At 44.3% G+C, this 20,405-nt stretch overlaps 1 protein-coding gene across 4 annotated transcripts; it reads left to right on the forward strand.

The window, feature by feature from the left end:
- Positions 1-11,107: 11,107 nt before the first annotated feature.
- LOC124006401 (protein fosB-like) lies at positions 11,108-19,673 on the forward strand. 4 transcript variants are annotated; one of them, XM_046316397.1, is made up of 6 exons: positions 11,108-11,481; positions 11,691-11,872; positions 13,317-13,703; positions 13,927-14,034; positions 14,441-14,788; positions 15,807-19,673. In XM_046316397.1, exons 1-6 carry the CDS (start codon positions 11,418-11,420, stop codon positions 15,858-15,860), a joined length of 1,143 nt encoding a protein of 380 aa, XP_046172353.1. In that variant the 5' UTR covers positions 11,108-11,417; the 3' UTR covers positions 15,861-19,673. The 4 variants fall into 4 exon arrangements, with proteins under 4 accessions (XP_046172353.1, XP_046172349.1, XP_046172351.1 ...); XM_046316393.1 differs by having other exon boundaries at positions 14,441-19,673; XM_046316395.1 differs by having other exon boundaries at positions 13,317-13,673; positions 14,441-19,673.
- The last annotated feature ends 732 nt before the right edge of the window (positions 19,674-20,405 follow it).

The following is a 20,405-nucleotide window of genomic DNA, read 5'->3' on the forward strand; positions in this document are numbered from 1 at the left end:
CGCTCGCACACACACATACACGCACTTTCTCCAGTCTCTGTGTCTACCTCTTACACTCCCTCCCTCCCTCAATCTCTAACTCATTCAGAGTTCACCCTGGGATTTCTTTAACAAGGTGGTGCTACTGAGTACGCCGGGGGCAGTGCCTCCCCTTTTGGACTCAGAGACGTTTGTCACATTTCAACACCTGTAACTGCCATTTCCTGAATTCTCAAGCACAAATATAGTCTATGGGTGTGATGTCTGTCTTTAAATGATCACAAATAGTATTGCAAATCAAGTTTTACATAGAGGCACAGCCAGTCCACGAGGTGGCACAGCACCACTCTTACACTCTCTGGGGAGAACCCTGCCATTCGCTCACTTACTATCTCACTTTCATATCCTTGTTACATTTTACCCTCCACCCTTGCTGAAAATAAAACAGCATAGACCAGCATATGCTGCTGACTGGCGCTGGTCTTGCTGTTGACCAGCCTTTGTTGTGTTGGAGGTGACCCGTTTATGCTTGTGATGCCTTACTTGGAGGGTTGGAGGGTCTAGTTTTTCTGTAACACAGTGGCCACATTAGGCATGTGAGTCACATTATGCTGGCTTGCAAAGTGATGTTTATTCCTATTGGAATCCAGCCAGGCTGTAGATATCCAACAGGAGATTTTATTCACCCACAATCTGTATTCAGAATGACTGCAAGGGTTAGAAAGATTCATAAACTAGTCTACCTAAACCATCTAAACTGGAACAACAGATTGGATTCATTTTTTGGTCAATCACATCAGATCTTTTCACATCAGATCATTTTCAGGGCTGATCTGATTGGTCAAAAGACACAATTGTGGAAAAAAAAAAGATCAGAATTGGGCTGCCTATCTAAACACAGACATATGTTTGAGCCACATAAAGGCCGGTCCTGACCGGACCACATCTGAACCAAACATGCACGTCTATGATTGATTCAGATTAGGTCCGGGCTGGACCAAAAATCTACGTCTGTGCTTAGTGGGGATGCTGGTCAGAACAGCTTTACCAGCTAGATCATGGGTATTCAACTCTGACCCTATGAGGTCTGGAGCCTGCTGTTTTTTGTTCTACCTGGTAATTAATTGCACCCACCTGGTGTCCCAGGTCTAAATCAGTCTCTGATTAGAGGGGAACAATGAAAGAAAAGCAGTGGAACTGACTTTGCGGTCCAGAGTTGAGTTTGAGGGAGGTGGACCATGCTGGACAGGCATAGACCAGCTTGGTCACCAGCATACCAGCATGGTCAGATCAGCTTGACCCGCTAGAACCAGAAATGGGCAACTCTAGTCCTTGGGGGCCGGAATGGTGTCACACTTTTCCCTCATCCTTAGTAAATGCAGCTGAATAAACTAATTGCATTCTAAACTGATTAGTGATTAGTTGATTACAGATCATGATTAGTTGAGTCGGGGGGGTTCGCTGGGGCAAAAGTGGGACACCAATCAGGCTATACCTTTACTAATGCCCTCTAACCCCGACTGGTTGCTCCTCTCTTTGCTTTTCTTTTCCAGTGGCTGCTTGAACACCTGTGAGTGTGCTCTGTAAACAGGCTTTTCTGAGCGGGCACTGCAGGGGCATTCTGTCTGACCAGTACCACGTGACGACGTCATGCATGTGACGACGTCATGCCTCCGTTGGTGCCTCCACAGGAAACTGTTGTGTGAAAAACCCAGCAGCGTTGCAGTTCTCGACACAAACCGGTGTGCCTGGCACCTACTACCGTACCCCGTTCAAAGGCCCTTAAATCGTTTGTCTTGCCCATTCACTCTCTGAATGGTGCATTTTACACAATCCATGTCTCAATTCTTAAGGCTTAAAATGACTTCTTTCACCTGTCTCCTCCCCTTCGTCTACACTGAAGTTGGTTTAACAAGTGACATCAACATGGGATCATCACTTTCACCTGGTCAGTCTATGTCATGGAAAGAGTAGGTGTTCTTAATGTTTTGTACACTCAATGTATATCAGCTATTTCAGCTAAGTCTTTTCAGTATTTCAGTTATTTATTTTCCCTCTTTCATTGTTTGACTTTTAGCGGGTGAAAATGTTGTTAAACCGTTGGAAATTATAATGACAAAGGCCATAATGAAATGTATCCAAAAATAAAAATGTTTGCAGATATAAATCTACTTTGTTAATATAAAATTATTCCTGTGTTTATAAATACAGCCCAGCACACACACACACGGTGAGTACGGCCTGCCCCGGTGAGGGATTGAAGGTGAGGTCTCAGCTGCGCTGCACTCACCGTCTCTATTCTTATCATACTGACGCCACGTACAGCATCAACACGCACTCTCCGCCTCCTCCACCACGTTCCCTCGCTCCCTCCCTCCTTTGCTCCATTCCTCCCTCCCTCGCGCTCTCTCTCGTAACTCTGTCTCACAATCTGCCTCCTTCTCCCTCTGGTTACCCTCCGTGCTCTGTCACACACAAACATGAATGTTCTTGTCATTTCTCCTGATGCAGCTATAAATGGAAGCTTTGCTTCACATACAGCCTCCTGTTCATCTTTAGGTGACTAAACTCAGGTTGCCCATGGCAACAGTCCATCCACCTCAGGACTGAAGGGGGGGGGGGGGGGACTACGATGACAAAATACACATGTACCAGGATGGGGCACTCCTCTCTGTGTCTCTTTTCATGACAAAACAAATACAACACACAACATACTCACACATTCTAGGGGCTGTATCAGTACAGCCCAGCAAGATACCCGGTGGGGTGCTGACTGTAATGCTATGACACAGGCTTGGCGTCTGTTCTTGGGATGTGCTGGTATTTCTGTACCGTAGTGGCAGGGGAGGCTACAGGAATAGTGCTGGAGTTGTAGTGTGGGGGTGTTGGGGGGGGTGCATACGGAGTCTGCCAAGCTGCAAATGTAGCCCAGGCTCACTCGCTCCCGCATAACGTGATGATCTCAGTCGTCACAGTGAGGTATTTAAAGATGTGCTTGTGTGTCGGCATGGGACACAGAGTGCATGATTTACCAGACGAGGTGATTGAGACGAGGGCTGTATTTACATTTACAATACGCCTCCTCTCTGTCTATTGTTTCTCATCGCACTGCTGCTATTTATTAGTCAGCCTGTCACCTATATCCTTGGCGGTTTACTATAAATTGTGCTGTAATAGTGACAGGTGTGCCTCAGTCACTGACTACTAATTGAAACAACAATTTGTTGTGAAGTGTCAAGAAGATATAACATGATCTAACAGTCAAGCATGTGGTCATAGTTGCTTTCACTTGAGTACAATTTGTGTAAATATTCTGACAGCTAGATTTGAATGAGTAGCTAAAGATGCATGTATTGATCTTCATAGTCAGGATTAGGTACTTTCTTTTGCATCACAAGCCAAATCAGTATTAAAACCATACTAAAGTCATATAATTCACTTCACTGGTAAATGCAACCCTGTTACAAAGGCATAGTTCACCCAAATGACATATTGGTTTCCTTACCCTGTAAGCAGTCTATGGACGAGGCAAGACAGTAATCCATGCTCTGCTTTTTTCAGCCGGCCATTGTCTCCCAGGGAGCATTTAGGCCACAAAATTGCTCGCTTAAACTTTTGTGGCCCAAAACCGATGCAAGTCATTGTCCTAAATATTAGCATATGAACATCTATTTGTCCATGTCACAATCAGTCGGTGTCTAAAAGGTAACGATGGAAGCATTCAGGGTGCAGACACTGCAGCCTTCGAGGATTGGAGTCAGGTTTCCCTGCTCAGAAGTGACTCCACTGTCGTGTTAGGTGAACGATACTAAGTCATTCCTGTGCTGCGATATGATTTCCATGCCCTGGTCTGCATGGATAGGTCGGCCCAGTGAATAGGTTGGCGCAGAAGGCAGAAGCAGTGGGGATGTGGCAGAGGAGGAATGGGGGAAGTGAGAGGTGAGGATCAGAGGTGGGGGGGGTAAGAATCAAACCCTTTCAGGTCATTTTTTAAAGAGTGTAGGTGCAGAGTATTAAGAGTGGATAAGAGGGGTGAGTCATAAAGGAGGTTGGGTGAGGAGTATAATGCAAAGCCAGTGTGTGGGTGAGGAGCGGATAGGAGTGTGTGGGTGAGGAGCAGAGGGGAGCGTGTGGGTGAGGAGCAGAGGGGAGTGTGTGGGTAAGAGGGGTGAGGAGCAGAGAGGAGTGTGTAGGTGAGATGGGTGAGGAGGAGAGGGGAGTGTGTAGGTGAGATGGGTGAGGAGCAGAGAGGAGTGTGTAGGTGAGATGGGTGAGGAGGAGAGGGGAGTGTGTAGGTGAGATGGGTGAGGGGCAGAGAGGAGTGTGTAGGTGAGATGGGTGAGGAGGAGAGGGGAGTGTGTAGGTGAGATGGGTGAGGAGCAGAGAGGAGTGTGTAGGTGAGATGGGTGAGGAGGAGAGGGGAGTATGTGGGTAATAGCGGTGAGGAGTAGAGGGGAGTGTGTGTGAGGGGTGGGGAGCAGAGGGGAGTGTGTGTGAGGGGTGGGGAGCAGAGGGGAGTGTGTAGGTGAGATGGGTGAGGAGCAGAGAGGAGTGTGTAGGTGAGATGGGTGAGGAGGAGAGGGGAGTGTGTAGGTGAGATGGGTGAGGAGCAGAGAGGAGTGTGTAAGTGAGATGGGTGAGGAGGAGAGGGGAGTGTGTGGGTAATAGGGGTGAGGAGTAGAGGGGAGTGTGTGTGAGGGGTGGGGAGCAGAGGGGAGTGTGTGGGTTGGGATGGGTAATGACACGGAGATGAGGTGAGGGGGATGATGATGGGAGCACAAGCAGAACTCTGTCTTCACATATGTCGTGTGACATCATTCCTACCCCTTGCCTCTGTCTCTTCCATCCAATCTTATTTGATCTCTCTTTCCAATGTATCTCTACATTTGTATTTTCTTTTTTCTTCCCCTCTCTCTCCCACTCACTCCCTATCTCCCTAAATGTAACGTGCCTTAAAAAATAGGCCATCCCTTATATAAGAAGGGAAGGAGATAAGGGAATATGGAGGGCAAGAGATAGGTTGAAAAATAGATGGACAAAGAGACACGGTGAGCGAGAGAAAAGTGAGTGGGGGGGAATAATCAAGACATTCGACCCTCTCCTCCTCCCTCTGCCTCCCTGAATGGCAGTTGGCCTGTTGAAAGTTGTCTAGGTTTGACGTGCTGTCTGAGTCACGGAGAGCTGCGGAATACTAAAACCCAGTGATTGCATTTAACTTTGGGTACCCAACTCCCATGCAGTGCATGATACAATAGAACAAGCCATGCTAATTTCTGCTGCTGACGGCTAAGGATTCACTCAAACAAAAACAAAAAGCAACTGAAAAAGGAACAATTATGCGGTCCACAATCAGAGACACAGGAATGTATTGGCAGGCATCCCGTCTGTATTTGTTGTGCGTGGTCATACAAGAAAAGGGGGGGATTAAAAATTAGGCCAACAATTAAATTAAACCTACAATCTATCTGCAATAGGTTATATTGTTTTTGTGCATCTCTGAGCGATGTTCTGTCAATTCCCGGGGTTATTCTATGCAAAACACACCGAATAGTGCAGATACACATGAAAACGGGTAATCGATAGAACATTGCTCAGAGAGATGCACAAAAACAATATAACATTCAAAATAGGTGAATCTTTGCATTAACACCTGTCTCACTCCAGCCCTGAGTTCACTGTTATCTACCACAAGTCAGTAAGAGTTATTGACTCTGTCTGTCTGTCTGTCTGTCTGTCTGTCTGTCTGTCTGTCTGTCTGTCTGTCTGTCTGTCTGTCTGTCTGTCTGTCTGTCTGTCTGTCTGTCTGTCTGTCTGTCTGTCTGTCTGTCTGTCTGTCTGTCTGTCTGTCTGTCTGTCTGTCTGTCTGTCTGTCTGTCTGTCTGTCTGTCTGTCTGTCTGTCTGTCTGTCTGTCTATCGCAGGAGGAGAAGTGGAGGGATAGGCCTGGTTAATCAAGTTTTAGTCCTAGCCCTTGCAAATACTCTGTTTTACACTCCCTGGTCTTTGGTCCAAGTATAACACAACCCAGGCAGCTGTAGAATGAGCAGGAGGGGGAGAGAGCGAGCAGAAGGGAGAAAGAGCGAGATGACCTAATTCTGCTCCTAGCCCTTCCAGATGTTTCCAGACACGACTGAATGTTTCACGAGATCACGCAACACAGAGGAGGGGGACAGGGGTTCCCTGTCTCCCTTCCCAAACAAACAGAGTGTAGAGACATGATACATACTTAACTGTAGTTGTGGAAGTGGGAGGTAGAGAGTAGAGACATTACTCTTTCCTGAGCTGAGCAATTTCTTTGCTCAGTACATACCTCAGATAGTTGTAACATTTTAATAATAGGTCTACACTAAACAGGGGGACTGTTCAACATAGCGGTAATATATTGTTGTTTGACATATCTAATAAAGCGACTGTAACCAGAAATAGGTGGAAGTTAAGAGGTTTTAACAAACAGAAAAAATAAGTCCACAGTTCCAAAAGTTTGAACATCATTGTGAGCTCAGAAGTTTCGCTCAAGCGGCCAATGTTATTAATTTCAGATCTGATATATTTCAGTTAATATAACAAACACAAGTCACGTTTGCTTAGACTGAGGCAATGGCCCATCTATGCTGCCAAGAAAGAATTACTGGATTTGACAGACTAAGAATGGGGAGAAGGAGAGGTTATAGGGACAGACTTTCTCCCTTATATCAGCAAGAGCAGCTGTCATATATACAGCCCTAAAACTGTGTAGCCAAGAGCTAACTTCATAGCAAGCAATAGCCCCATAATCTGCCTGCCTCATAGTCTTCAACTATTCTGCTGAGCTTTTGTATTTTGTCTAGCAATCTAAGTGAGTAGCTACAGATGACAGACAGAAGAGAAAACTGTTGAGAGAGCTTTGGAGACAAAGTCAGCTCTATTTCTGTGGTTAACAGGGGGAGGGGTGGGAGGAATTATTTGGTGTGTTGGGTAGAAAGAAATTCAGGTCAAACTTCTCTCAGTGGTGAAAGCCTGTGAGAGAGTTTAGGCAACGTTGTCGGGGTGAGCAGCCAGAAGGGGTGTAAACAACACCATTCTGAAGTGGGACGGGCCTGGTTGTTGCCTGGTAACAAATATTTGGGGCAGGAAGACTGGGCAAACATGCCTCGCCCCCCAAGGAAACAGGGGCAGGCCTCACTAGGAGAGTGCGAGTTAGCAGCTTCCCGGAAATACGAAGGACAAGCAAAACAAAGCACACTCAGGCACAGGACAGATCTACTGGTTCATTTCAAATTCAGTACATCTGTAATGCAAAATGCATGAACTCTCAAGACACTGATGGAAAATGTAAAACTCCCAACAATTATGCAGGTTTATTTAGTACTCCTAATACCACTGTGGTGTATATGGCTACACATTTGGCATTTAGGCTACCTGATATCAATTAGACCAATATACTGTCAAATTATAAGGTTAGGAGAATACTGCTTATAGCCACAGGTCATAGTCTGATCCAAGATGTGTGTGTGCTTTAGCAAACTCCTTAGACTACTGTTGTTATGGTGCCATGAAAGAACCATACAAGATCATGGGAACGGGCTAAACGGGTCACAAGTTGCAGCCAAAAGAAAACAGGTCACACGTTGCTGCTAAATTTGGCTTGGGGGCCATTATTGGTTTGTTTGCTTATTGTCTACACCAGTCACCACATTTCCAGCACCTAAATGAGGGGGAAAGTCATGTGATTTCCTGTTTCTGTGGTGTACATATGAGAAACAACTAAGGGTATTTTCCTTATTATATTTGATTAAGAACAACAGTTTCCCTGAGTAGCTTACAATACAATTTCCAAACAACATTTAACCTCAGGCATTTGCTTAAGAAAATGATGAATGATAGTCAAATAAATACTATGACATTGTGGTATTGCAGTATTCATATGGTGGATAATAATATTACCCAATAACTGGCAGTCAATGTTGTAAGCTCCTTCATTTTGCACCACATAGACTTCTAGCAGATTTATGTTCTGCACTTCTGTGTGAACTTCAAAGCCAACACATCTCACATCGCTCCATCAAGCAGCGGGATAAATGTTTTTATTAACAGAACTTTTGCATGAAAATCAGCATTAACAACTCGTGGATGCAGATGGAAACTGATTGTCTAACTTCCTAGGCGGATCAATACACTATTTTGCGATAATTAATTCCGACCAAACTATTTAGCCACGAGTCGCAACCAAGTGGAATCTCCTGAAAAGCAAGTTAGGATATAAGTTAGCTTGCTTGTAGCTAGGCTACGGGCTGCGCTGCTGTAGCTAGTATCTCCAAACGCTTAGCAAGACTACAAAGGTAGATATATGCATGCAAAATCACACAACGATTAACTTGTATTTGAACGGAAATGGCAGGGCTATATCATCAACTTGAAAATACGCTGTTAAACGAGAAATTCGTGGACTTGTGGAATACATTTCAGTCAGCCATCTTATTCGTGCCTCAACAAACGCTCTACCCCTGCCCTGTCACTCAAAAACTGGTTACTGCGGAAACCGGTTGCCAAGCAACAACAACAAAAAAGACTCAATTTGTAGCTACGTTTCTACTTCAGGCGTGTTGGAACGGTATCTCCAAGGCAACACAACGCTGTACTGTGTACACATGCAGCAGACTTAATCGTGATGAGAAAGGGATAGCAAGCACATGGTCGGTCTGTAAAACCTCTCCAGTCCTGTTTTATCCGTTATATAACCTAAACAAGACTCGTTAGATTGATTATATGAACATGCTGAACACGCCTGGGTTTTTCTTGTGTGTGCCTAGCAAGCCTCAGCTTGCAGTGCAGATATGTTTACTGACAAGTTAATTGCTGTTTGCCTGATGCAGATGTTAACTGCATTCCTTAATTCAACCACCCTTTCCTTTATTAGACAGCTTAATGGTGGTAGTGGTTGTTGTCGTTTTTACAGTCGGTGCAGTTAGAATGTGAAACTTTAGGTAGTCTATTGATCTCAATAATACCTGTGCCCCATTGATGTTGTAGACCTCCAGCCCTATCTTCTTGATAACTGCCCTGATTATGAACTACCATCCCCTAATATAATACAACACTTGCTGCTCTCCTGTGTAGGTAGGTAAATGTATTGTCAAAGTGGTATTGTTATGACCTCAGAGCTTCCCATGAACCATCTGTCCGGATTACTCATCGCGATTGATCACCGACAAAGTACAGAACGTTCCTTGTCGGTGACGTTGTAGTGCTGACTAATTGTTATTATCCCCACTATTCCCTGTCCTTATACACACCGATGTATGCTGCCATGACATTTTACGGCATTGCAAACCTAATTATTTTTCTTGCCTATTTTAAGACCCCCCCTTCCCCCCACACACACACACTCACACTCACACTCACACACACCTCCTCCCACCTGCCATATTCCCATTGGCGTCTGTACGTAGGGTGAAGTCTACATAAAATGAATAATTTTCTGTACAATTCGACAGAGGATGTTTGCAGTGACAGCAGTGTATGGCGACGATTTCCGTCACTGCTGCCCACTGTCCGTGTCGGAACACTCTGCCTCTCAATCTGTTGACATATTTTCTGGTAAAACGTTTGGAGGCTGTTGAATAAAGAATAGCCCTCGTTGTTATTCTGGGAACTTGTGTAAAAAAAAATGACAACAGAATCATTGATCAGCGACGCCCTCTGCACATTTTACATCCCACACTCATGAATAACACGTCTATCTTGCCTACTTCACGCATGAGTGTGTTGCTACTCACAGTCCATAGATATGTTACCTGAAGATGCTCCACTCATACAACAACATGTCGAATGGAAGTCCAAAAACGATTACTCATTGCTTCATGCGCTTATGCTCGATCCTTCTCCATTTCAGTCTAAAATACCAGCTCATAAAGAAATCTTAATGAAATCAATCAAATGACATCTTACATCAGCTGATGTCACAGAGTGCTGTACAAAAACTCAGCCTATAACCGCAAACAGCAAGCAATGCAGGTGTAGAAGCACGAAATCTGATGATCCGCCACTTTATGCTATGATAAAGAAAAATAACTGAATATGTCCAAACGTACCAGCGCAAAAACCTGTCGAAATCCCAGCAGCAGAAGACCCAGTTATAGAACGAGGGATTCCACGGCCTCTCCAAGAAAGGGAACTCCCGAGGGCGTGTCAGTGAGAAAGTTCACTCGAGAGGATTTCCTCTCTTTGCCTGATGGGTTTCCTTCCTCTTGTGAGCGATGTCAAAGCGAGTAATTGCGTAAGAAATCGACAATGGAATGTGCATATGTTTATAATGGCCAACCGGTCTGAATAGGCCTACTTGAATAGTGCCAGTAGGAAGTAGCCTGTCCCATAGCCTATTTTTTAATTATGTTGCTCAATAGCCTAGAAGTAATTTCAGTCATTTCCCATTTCATTGTCACTAGGTTATAGCCTACAGTATATACAAGGTTATATATTTGCTAACCTACATGCTAGATATATATTCGTTTATATATTCATTTATCTATTTAGGCCTATGCAAATAATAATAATACGCATAGGGGGCAGACAGTGTGTACGTTAATACCTGTTTTATTATTTAACATATTCATTAGCGGCAGGGTAGCCTAGTGTTGGACTAGTAACCGAAAGGTTTCATGTTCAAATCCCCGAGCTGACAAGGTACAAATCTGTCGTTCTGCCCCTGAACAGGCAGTTAAACCCACTGTTCCTAGGCCGTCATTGAAAATAAGAAATAGTTCTTAACTGACTTGCCAAGTAAACTTAAAAAAAAAAATAGGCAATGTGCTAAACTAGCCCTCAAAGTTGTACTTGATCTTCAGCTTAACTCCACAATACCTAGGCAGTTTACTGAGTCTACAAAAGAATTATTAGGCTACATGAGCTTACACCTCCAAAACAATAAGAACACGTGCATTTAGATGTTCATTTAATCTACTTTACAATACATACTTTGGCTAGGTGCACACTAAAATGGTCATAACTTGTTGTTTCAGTAAATGTACTACCAGAAATTGTTTCTTGATTAGAAATATGTCGTGCCTGCGATAGTAACATGTTATATTCTCGTCTGCTGTATGGTTTCTGTGGGAGAGGGAATCCCTAGCTAAACGTCATTACCAAGGATACCAAACAAAAACACAACCCCATAAATGGGCACGTACGTCAGCGGAACTCCTAGGCGGGACTTCGTATCCTTTACAATGCTTCTCTCGTACTCCATGGCTTCATTCATAAGACAAGACTCGCTTCTGTGGACTGTGACTCTATATCGCTGATCAGTTTACACATAGTGGACTTTTACATGGATCTATCATTGCACATTGTAAAAAGGGGACATAGGACACATTTTAGCGGATTCTGAATAGGATCGATGAGTTTTTTTAAATCCGAAACGTAAGGACTGTTTCCATAGCAGCGAACTGGATTTCCTTCTTCATGCAACTTTTTTGGAAAGAGACCAATCGCATCTTGCCGGAGCCCAATAAGGAACACATTAACGGTAAAATACTTTCTAAACGTGAATGTTAAATAATGCAGCAACAACGGTTCTTATTACGTGATTTCCGATATACACGTAGGCTACACGTAAAGCAAGGTTTCCAGTTATGCATGTTTACTGTTGTCCATAACCTAGATACACGAGACTGCATTTCAATGACATCAAACTGACAGCTGTCTCCCCTTGCCCTTGTGTGTTCGCTCGAACAGCAGGTGACATCACACTCACTCCGGGAACTGTAGGTTTCTCTCTCGGCTCCGCCCGGGAAATGTTCCAAGGGTTCCCCGGTGACTTTGATTCCGTCTCCCGTGGAAGTTCGTCCCCGTCTATTGAGTCTCAGTACTTTTCCTCTGTGGACTCCTTCGGGAGCCCGCCGGCCAGTGCCTCACAGGTAGGTCCAATAAGTCAAGCAATGATGAGTATCGGGGGGAAAAGGGAGTTTATGCGTCTTTCCCCCCCAATTTCAGATGTTGATTACTATAATATTGAGGAAACATTTCATTTGACAGATGTTTACATAATCATGCATGAAGTCTGATTTATGTTGTACATGATGATGTGGCCGTGGGCTGTATTCCAGAAATATGGGTTAAGTTAAGAATTCAATGATGCTTTACAGTTCAGTAGTATTTGCAAATGCTGGTGCAGTTATACCTTGTCGCGTTAGAGTTCTACCATGCAGAGTTTGGATTTATCAACCTGAGTATCATCATAATTATAAGCTTGTTGTTACATAGTTTCTATGAAAGAGAAAGGCAAGAAGATTTCCCTTTCACGTCTGATCAACCATGCGTGAAAAAATGCACTGCCAATTGCCTTGAAATCTACAGGCACTTGAATTGTATTGTAGTAAAGGCTGGCCTGCCGGCATGTTTTCTGACTCAGGCTGTGCCACCTCTACTAGCAACGTGTACTGTCTTCGGTGGTAGGTTTACAGCACGCAGCGCAACGGATGACAACGCTTTGGCCCTCCTACGTACGCACAAAAAGCTCCGCCTTTGCTCGCTTCTCTCCACGCTCCCTGTTCTCAGGACTCGCTGTGACGTAAATGCGTTCTATTTTGGAGTGTTACGTCGCGTTGCTAAGGGAACACCGAGGGTGTGACGGGGGAGGACGAAGGAGGAGGGGGGACTTATTCGAGCGAGTTGATTGGTTGAGGCGGCCCCTTGAAAGCTACATGTCGCCTTGCCTTAAACGCTTTCAAATGAATATTAATGCAACTCCGAGCTCACTATGGCATCACTGCTCGCCTCAGTTCTAAAATTAAAGCAGAGAGAGCCAGTGATAGATTTGGGCACCTAAATCTATTCTTGCAATGATCTCTTTATAATATTTGTTGTGCAGGAATTTTGGGAGACTCCAACTCTCACTGACATTCTACCATTCTATAAGAGTGACATTCACTGATATGATGTACTACTTTTTACAAGTTTGTATGAGCTTTTACGACGTTATTAGAAGGGTTATCAATGTGTTATGTCTCACATTTGTAACTGAATTTGTTTTGATTAATTTGTATTAAGATAGGATCATAATGAGATCATATAAGACATTATAAGGGGGACATATATGCTAATGACTAGTCTTACAATGCAACGAATAGAATGGGTGTGTCAAACTGTACCCTGAAAGTGTGTGTCTTATGGACATCAAGGCTATGCAATCTTCCGCTGTGACGTCTACCATCTTGTGTACAAGGGAATCACCATCGAAATAGTTCACAAAGCAATGTTGAAAGAGCAAGACACTTTTGTCGTCATTGCATTGTATGGCACCATCCCATTTCTCTGTCTGTGTTCAGGCCTAACCCCCCCCCCCATCTCTGTGTGTTCCAGGATTGTGTGTCTGCTGGAGGCGGGGACGGGGTAGGCAGTGGTTCCGGGGGCAGCAGTGGAGGAGTGGATATGCCAGGCTCCTTTGTGCCCACAGTCACAGCCATCACCAGCAGCCAGGACCTGCAGTGGATGGTGCAGCCAACTCTCATCTCGTCCCAGGCCTCTGGCCAAAGTGGGGCGGGGACCTCGACTATGGCCCAGTCGGTGTCCCTGGTAGACCCTTATGATCTGCCAGGGCCCAGTTATTCCTCTGGCTCAGGTTTTACTCCCGCAGGCTCTGACACCCCGGGGCAAGGCCCGGCCCCGGGCCCCGTCCGTCAGTCCAGGGCCCGTAGCCGCCGTGTACGAGACGAGTCTGTGAGTGACGATGGAGATGTTGGTGTGTTTGTAAGTGTGTGTGTGTGCCCCGTGTGTCAATCTTTATATGTCGAATGGGTAGACAGCAAGAATGAACACGTTTGCCCCATTTCATTATGATACTGTATTTGACGATACATCTATATGTCTGTTATTCTCAGCTAGCGACGGCCCATTCAAGTGTATTAGAGAGATTCGCGGCAAAGACAAAGTTTGCATTTGTTTTAATCCCTCCTTAATTCTTTTCCCCCAGTTGACTCCAGAGGAGCAGGAGAAGAGGCGTGTTCGGCGCGAGAGGAACAAGCTGGCAGCCGCCAAATGCCGAAACCGCCGGCGCGAACTCACTGACCGACTGCAGGGGGTGAGCTTGCCTGTGTTCTTGCTGTCAAAAATGACTTCCTGTGATAATTATATGCAGTGTGTTATGCTACATAACTAGGCTCATGATAATGACTGTGTATGTGAGTAATAGTAACACATGATGTTATTTAAGGGGTTGGTTATTAAGAGACGGGGGTTATTAGATGAAGAGAGCGAAGATGATTATAGTTCTTGTGACAGTATATTGTGCCTACAGTTGGTATAGTCTAATTTACCAGTCCTAGCATGGGCTAAAGTATCAATTTCAAGGGGAAACATGTAGGCCTATCTATATCTAAAAACATAGCCGTGCATCCACCTCCACAGACGTAGAATGAAAACATCTGTGTTGTCTAACCCTCTACCCCCCCCTCTCTCTCTCTCTCTTTATCTCCCTCCCTCCACAGGAGACTGACATCCTGGAGGAGGAGAAGTCTGAGCTGGAGGCTGAGATCTCTGAGCTGCAGAAGGAGAAGGAGCGCCTGGAGTTTGTCCTTGTGGCTCACCAGTCCAGCTGCAAGATCCCCTACCAGGAGCAGCAGGCCTCAGGCTCCACACAGCTCCAGCATCAGCCCCTACTGCCCCAACAGGCCCCCGTCTCCATCGTGGGCTTGACTGTGGAGGACACTTTCTACCTGCCTCCCGCCTACACCTCGCAGCCTTCTACTTCGCAGCAGCAACAACAGCAGCAGCAGCAGGTTCATCCGCAGCAGCAACAGCAGCAGGTTCATCCGCAGCCGGGGATGATGCAGGAGGTAGCGTTTTCTAGTTCTTTCTATGGCTCAAGCGAGCCTGCGCCGGGTGAGGGTGGTGGTCACCGCGATGGCGCGGCCGCTGGCAGCTACAACCCTTCATACACATCTTCATTTGTGTTCAGCTACCCAGAGGGGAGCCTGCGGGGTCAGCGCTAACCAGAGAAACAGCAGCAGCGAGCAGTCCTCTGATTCCCTGAACTCGCCCTCGCTGCTCGCTCTCTGACTGACCGACAGACACACCACACCACACGCGCGCACACCCCCCCCCCCCCCTGTGTCAATCACCAGTTGCTCAAAACAACAGTTGCCCATGATAGACGAGGTCAACAACATGGATAACATACATTAAATGATGATCCATACAAACTCACACACATTCAGACCTGAAAAAAACATGAAATCAAACCAAGTTTGACCACATAGCATTTAGTGCATATAAGCCACTGTTGTCCTTATGAGAAAACTAAACGTAACTAAACCAAGTATTTAAAGTGAATTCAAATTGAGTCTAAAACTCTGGGCTCTGAGTTGTCAGTCGATCTCTGAAACATCCTCTGACATCATACCCAGCTTAATTCACAATGAATCTGTCAACGTCTTGTGACGTGCACGTCCAGTGCACACAGGAAATAGCAACATGCTCACCTGTGATCTCACAAGCACACTTATCCTCCCCGTCGTTCCCTCTGTCGGTCATTCCTCTCTCACTGCTCCTGCTCTCATCTTTTTCATCCCTCTCTTCATGCTGAATGTATTTGTACAAGCTGAAATAGGGAAGAAGGACTGAGGTTTGGGTCTTTTTTTTGTGAGGCCAGACTGCTGAGCTCTTGCTCTCCCCTCCCGCCTTCCTCATCCTCTCGGTTCCTCTTGCTTCTTCGTCATTAGTTGTGACTTGGAAAGGGAAGGGCGTCACAGCCTCCAGCTATCTGGCTCTTTCTCTTTTTATCCTGCCGTCTGCTCTTCGTCCATCTCCATCTTTGTTTCTCTCCTCTGTGTGTCTCTCTCTGTCTCTTTGAAGTCTTCGAACCCTGAGAGCACGCAGAGCCCTTCCAGCCCCTGGGACCTTGACTGAGCGCCGGCCCACCTCACACGTCCCACACGGACGCGGAAGCACCCCCAACTGAGGAGCCCTGGAGTATTTCGCTCAAAGCAGACAAAATCAAACACACACACACACACACACACACACTGAAAATACATCAAATTTGATGGACACAAATGTAAAAGAGTTGTCACTCTTTTCTTTCTTCTCCTGAGCCATTGTTGGATGTTGAAACGATGGAGATGAAAGGAGACTTGTGTTGTGACGGTGAGATGAGGACGGCGGGAGAATGAGAGATGAGGCTTTAGCCGAGGTAGAGGTCTAGAGGGAGAGCTGAAACTTTGGCAGAGAGAGAGAGGATGAGGCCCCTGTACTCGTAAGCCTGAATTGAATTTAAAACAATCCCAAAAAATCCTGCTTTTGCCAACTGTATGGGATGGGTTACCTCTTACCTGCAGAGTACCACCGCCATACTTCAAGCATCTGGATTGTCCTCCCCTTGTTACTGATACCATTTTGTATAATGTTCTTCACCCTCCTTTATCACCAAGTATTTTCTGTTGTTGTTTCTAAGTATAACCTTTGACCAGAGAAAATATCACAGTGAGAGAAAAAAAAACATTGAGAGAGGAATGTACTTTTGGTAAAGTGCTTTTGTCGGACATGAGTCTGTTGGTAACCAATATGTTTAAGAAATATATATTTTACTTTTACGGAATATTCAACCAACCTCTGAACATTGGGATGAGTGGCCTCTGTGCCTCTCCTAGTGGGAGGTGCATTTATTGTGAGTGTATCCCACTCTGAGCCACTTGGCCCGCTTATTTATTTCTTGATTGAGGTTGACATGATGAGAGAGAGCAGAATACGGAGCCGGACACACAGAGGGGACAAGAGGGGGGGGGGTGTTTTATGAGTATATGCGTTCTACATTTTGTCTGTGAATTTGTTCCTTTTTTCCCCCCAGTGACATTTGTTATGTTTTACGTTTGAGTCTTTTGTTGTTGCTTTGTCCTCCGCTCCTACCTGTGTCGTCGCTGCCAACGGTTCTTGTTCTTACAGGGGAGGTTTCCCCCTTAATGTTACATTTACTATTGCATTGTGACTATTATTGTGTTATTATGTTCTTTTTTAAAATCTTAGTTTTGGCAACTTCAGAGGCATGATGTGCACTATAAAGACATTTTCTACGTGTCAAAAGTATACTTAAAAGCATATGCATATAGATACAAAAAAATGTGTATATTTAAGTGTATGTACAATTATTGTGAAGTATGAATGTTTGAAAATATAAATGGGATATTTTTGTCAATGAAGAAACAGAGGTGCCGTTGTTGAGGCTGGTTTTAAAATTGATATTTTTCTAAAAGAGCAAAGATTTATAAAAAAAAAAGATTTTAAAAAACGATAATACTTAACCATTCCCTCAATATGACGCACATTATCACTGCCTGTGCCCATATGTTTTACATATAACGCACATTATTCAGGATAACTATATCTAACATGTGATGCTGCATGTATTGCAGTTTGCCAATATGATGAGATTATTGAGGTGGTGCTATTGCCTTTTTGCTTTTACATTTGCCTGTTTGTTTGTTTTTCTCTGCGAGGTCAGTCCCGATGCCTATGCCACCAAAGCTTAATGTCACCACTTAGTCTCCTACGGACCCAGAATGAGGAAACTAGTATGAATTGAATGTCAAAATACATATTAAAATATTAATGATGCAAATAATTTTTTATTGATTGTTTTTGTTGAGAACAGTCTGTCAGTCCAGTGTCCATTCCTGTTCAATAAAGTAGTTATCGTAGTTATCGTGTGATTTGAACAACAGACATTTTTGGAGAGCTTTTTCGAGAGTTTGCTCTCATAATAAAAATAATCACCTCACAGTAGTTATTGTTGCATAACTTGTGATTGTGAAAAAAAAAATAGTCTGGCTTATCATTAGATGGGCTAAAGTCTTAGTTGTGAATTGAAAAGAGGGCCCCTCCAATTTTATTGTGAAGCAAAAAAAAAATAACTTATGTGCCAGGCTTCAAGTGGTACGACAAGGGACAGGCCTCATATGCCTTTTTTGAGTGACGAACTTCCATGCCTTTTGATTTCCTTCCATGAACCTACCGTGGCATTGTTGATGATGTGTGAAAGGGGTTTACACTGATAGATGGCACGGTCTGGATAAGTATGGCTCGTGTACAGAATGGTTTTGTGGTGCTACTTCTAGTATATCAGATGAACTTATCATAGAACATCCTGTTCTGGCAAATTCACTTACAACTTATCAGTGATGAGGTCCATGGGTCCTGCTCCATCAAAACCGCTCGAAGAGTCTCCAGAGTTGGGCAAAAATATACCACGGTTCTTCCTTGGAATGAGAGCATGTTTGAATATTCATTCCGCCAATATTCTTCTTATTTCACGCCCGAAACAGTGTCACATTGATATCTTGAATTCCAACCATGCGTTCTCTTAGAGAATGTTATGTAATTTTTGTCTTACCCCGGAAACCCAGTTACCGGTTTGGAAGAATTCACACCAATGTCAGCACCGGACAGATCAGGAAATGAGGTCTAGTCTAGTCTAGTTCACATACGTCTAATTTTCTAATCTGTACCATCCAAGAGAGAGAATGAGAGAGGCAGAAAGGTAAAGACAGAGAAATAGAGAGGAGGATAATTGAGGTGGCAGAGGGAGAGGGAGAGAACTTCCTTTTTGGAACTTCCTTTTCTAACAATCCAAGTTGAGATGGGCCATGGACATATGTAGCAATGATTAAATAAGCTGAGTAACTTTGTGTATCAGTGAACCTGCCTTCATACAAATACCTCCATACAAGACTGACTGGAACAGACAAGAGGTCTTTTACCATTTGCGTGGTTGATAAATGCCTTATTTTTTCCACGAGTTGCAAACTTGCAATGTTATGTACTGAAATTGAAACACTCATATCCTCTAGGATAGACATGTATCAAATCATATGAAAAGCTTCATTTACACCGTGCCAGAAGTCTTCTGGCGCTCTCTTTCTGCTATGCTACGTGTCCCGTGTGGTCATGTATTGTTGGGATCTTCCACCCCTATTATAAACTGTACCGTGATCTTTCATTCACATAGCCCGGTATCTATGTTTGGGCCAAGAGGTCTTGACCTAATTGAGTGGAGGTTGAGGGGCAGACCTTGATTATAATTATATGACTCTTCAAGAAATTTTTCAAAACCCTTCATTTTTTGCATTTTCCTTTGATGCCTTGTGACTGATATTTTTGTAATTTCCTTCAATAGAACCTTTGTCTTTTCCTCGAATGCCTTCTCTAGAAAGTTTATTTCTGACTTTATATGTGAACAGATGTTTGTCTTTTTCTGTGAAGCAATGGTTGCATTGTTGTGATCAGCAGTGACTGATGAAAATGAACCCGGAAATTTTACGGGAATTTATACTCAAGACATTTTGAGACTATTTGTAACAGCTGAGGCCCAAAACTAAATAGGGTTTAGGCCTACCTGGTTAAATAAAGGTGAAATAAAAATCAAATAAATAAAACATCTCAAGTGATAGATATAATGATGGTGCTTTGATAACCACACATTTGTCCTTGTTCAATGCATAAAATAAGTATAATAATTGATGAAATGTAATGCTCAATAACCTTCTCTTGCATCTGTTTCTGAGGGGGATCAATTTAACCTCTGACTATATTATACAGTATTGTCTATCTTTTTCAAATGGACCAGATGTGATGACAGTACACCTGTCATATTTCCCCCTCTCTCTCTCTCTCTCTCTCTCTCTCTCTCTCTCTCTCTCTCTCTCTCTCTCTCTCTCTCTCTCTCTCTCTCTCTCTCTCCCCCTCTCTTTCTCTCTCTCTCTCTCTCTCTCTCTCTCTCTCTCTCTCTCTCTCTCTCTCTCTCTCTCTCTCTCTCTCTCTCTCTCTCTCTCTCTCTCTCTCTCTCTCTCTCTCTCTCTCTCTCTCTCTCTGTGTCCAACCCATCCTAACTCCTTTCCCCCGTTCTCTCTTATTTTACTTGACGGAGGGGAACTTTACACATCGTTGTTCTTGATAGACTGTGAAAGCTGAGTGGGCTTTCCCCTCCGTAACTGTTTATATTACCGTCCAAATCTTTATTTTGGAGAAAATAGCATTCAATAAACAGCAATATAATATCAAGGTGATTTGTCGTGTGTTAGTGTGTGTGTGTGTGTGTGTGTGTGTGTGTGTGTGTGTGTGTGTGTGTGTGTGTGTGTGTGTGTGTGTGTGTGTGTGTGTGTGTGTGTGTGTGTGTGTGTGTGTGTGTGTGTGTGTGTGTGTGTGTGTGTGTGTGTGTGTGTGTGTGTGTGTGTGTGTGTGTGTGTGTGTGCTGTGGCCCCATACCTCACCTCACCATAAAATGCCATGCCACTGAAAAGTCTCCAAAGGGTCGGGAAATGGAGTCCCTAGAGAAAGCAAGGACAAAATGGTTGTCAGGAGTAGTGCAGTATTATCATACGGAGATGTATTCTTGGGAAACGGAGGAGGAATGGAGGGAAAAAGAGATGGAGAGGATATCTAAGAGAGAGAGGGAGGAAGAGG

The sequence above is a fragment of the Oncorhynchus gorbuscha genome, linkage group LG19 (genome assembly GCF_021184085.1).
Source record: "Oncorhynchus gorbuscha isolate QuinsamMale2020 ecotype Even-year linkage group LG19, OgorEven_v1.0, whole genome shotgun sequence".
In the NCBI taxonomy this organism is placed as follows: domain Eukaryota; kingdom Metazoa; phylum Chordata; class Actinopteri; order Salmoniformes; family Salmonidae; genus Oncorhynchus; species Oncorhynchus gorbuscha.

Coding starts and splice junctions, on each gene's coding strand:
- LOC124006401 (XM_046316393.1), top strand. CDS start 11,418: ATGCAACTTTTTTGGAAAGAGACCAATCGCATCTTGCCGGAGCCCAAT. Junction 11,873..13,316: donor CGCCGGCCAGTGCCTCACAG/GTAGGTCCAATA, acceptor TGTGTGTTCCAG/GATTGTGTGTCTGCTGGAGG. Junction 13,704..13,926: donor ATGGAGATGTTGGTGTGTTT/GTAAGTGTGTGT, acceptor CTTTTCCCCCAG/TTGACTCCAGAGGAGCAGGA.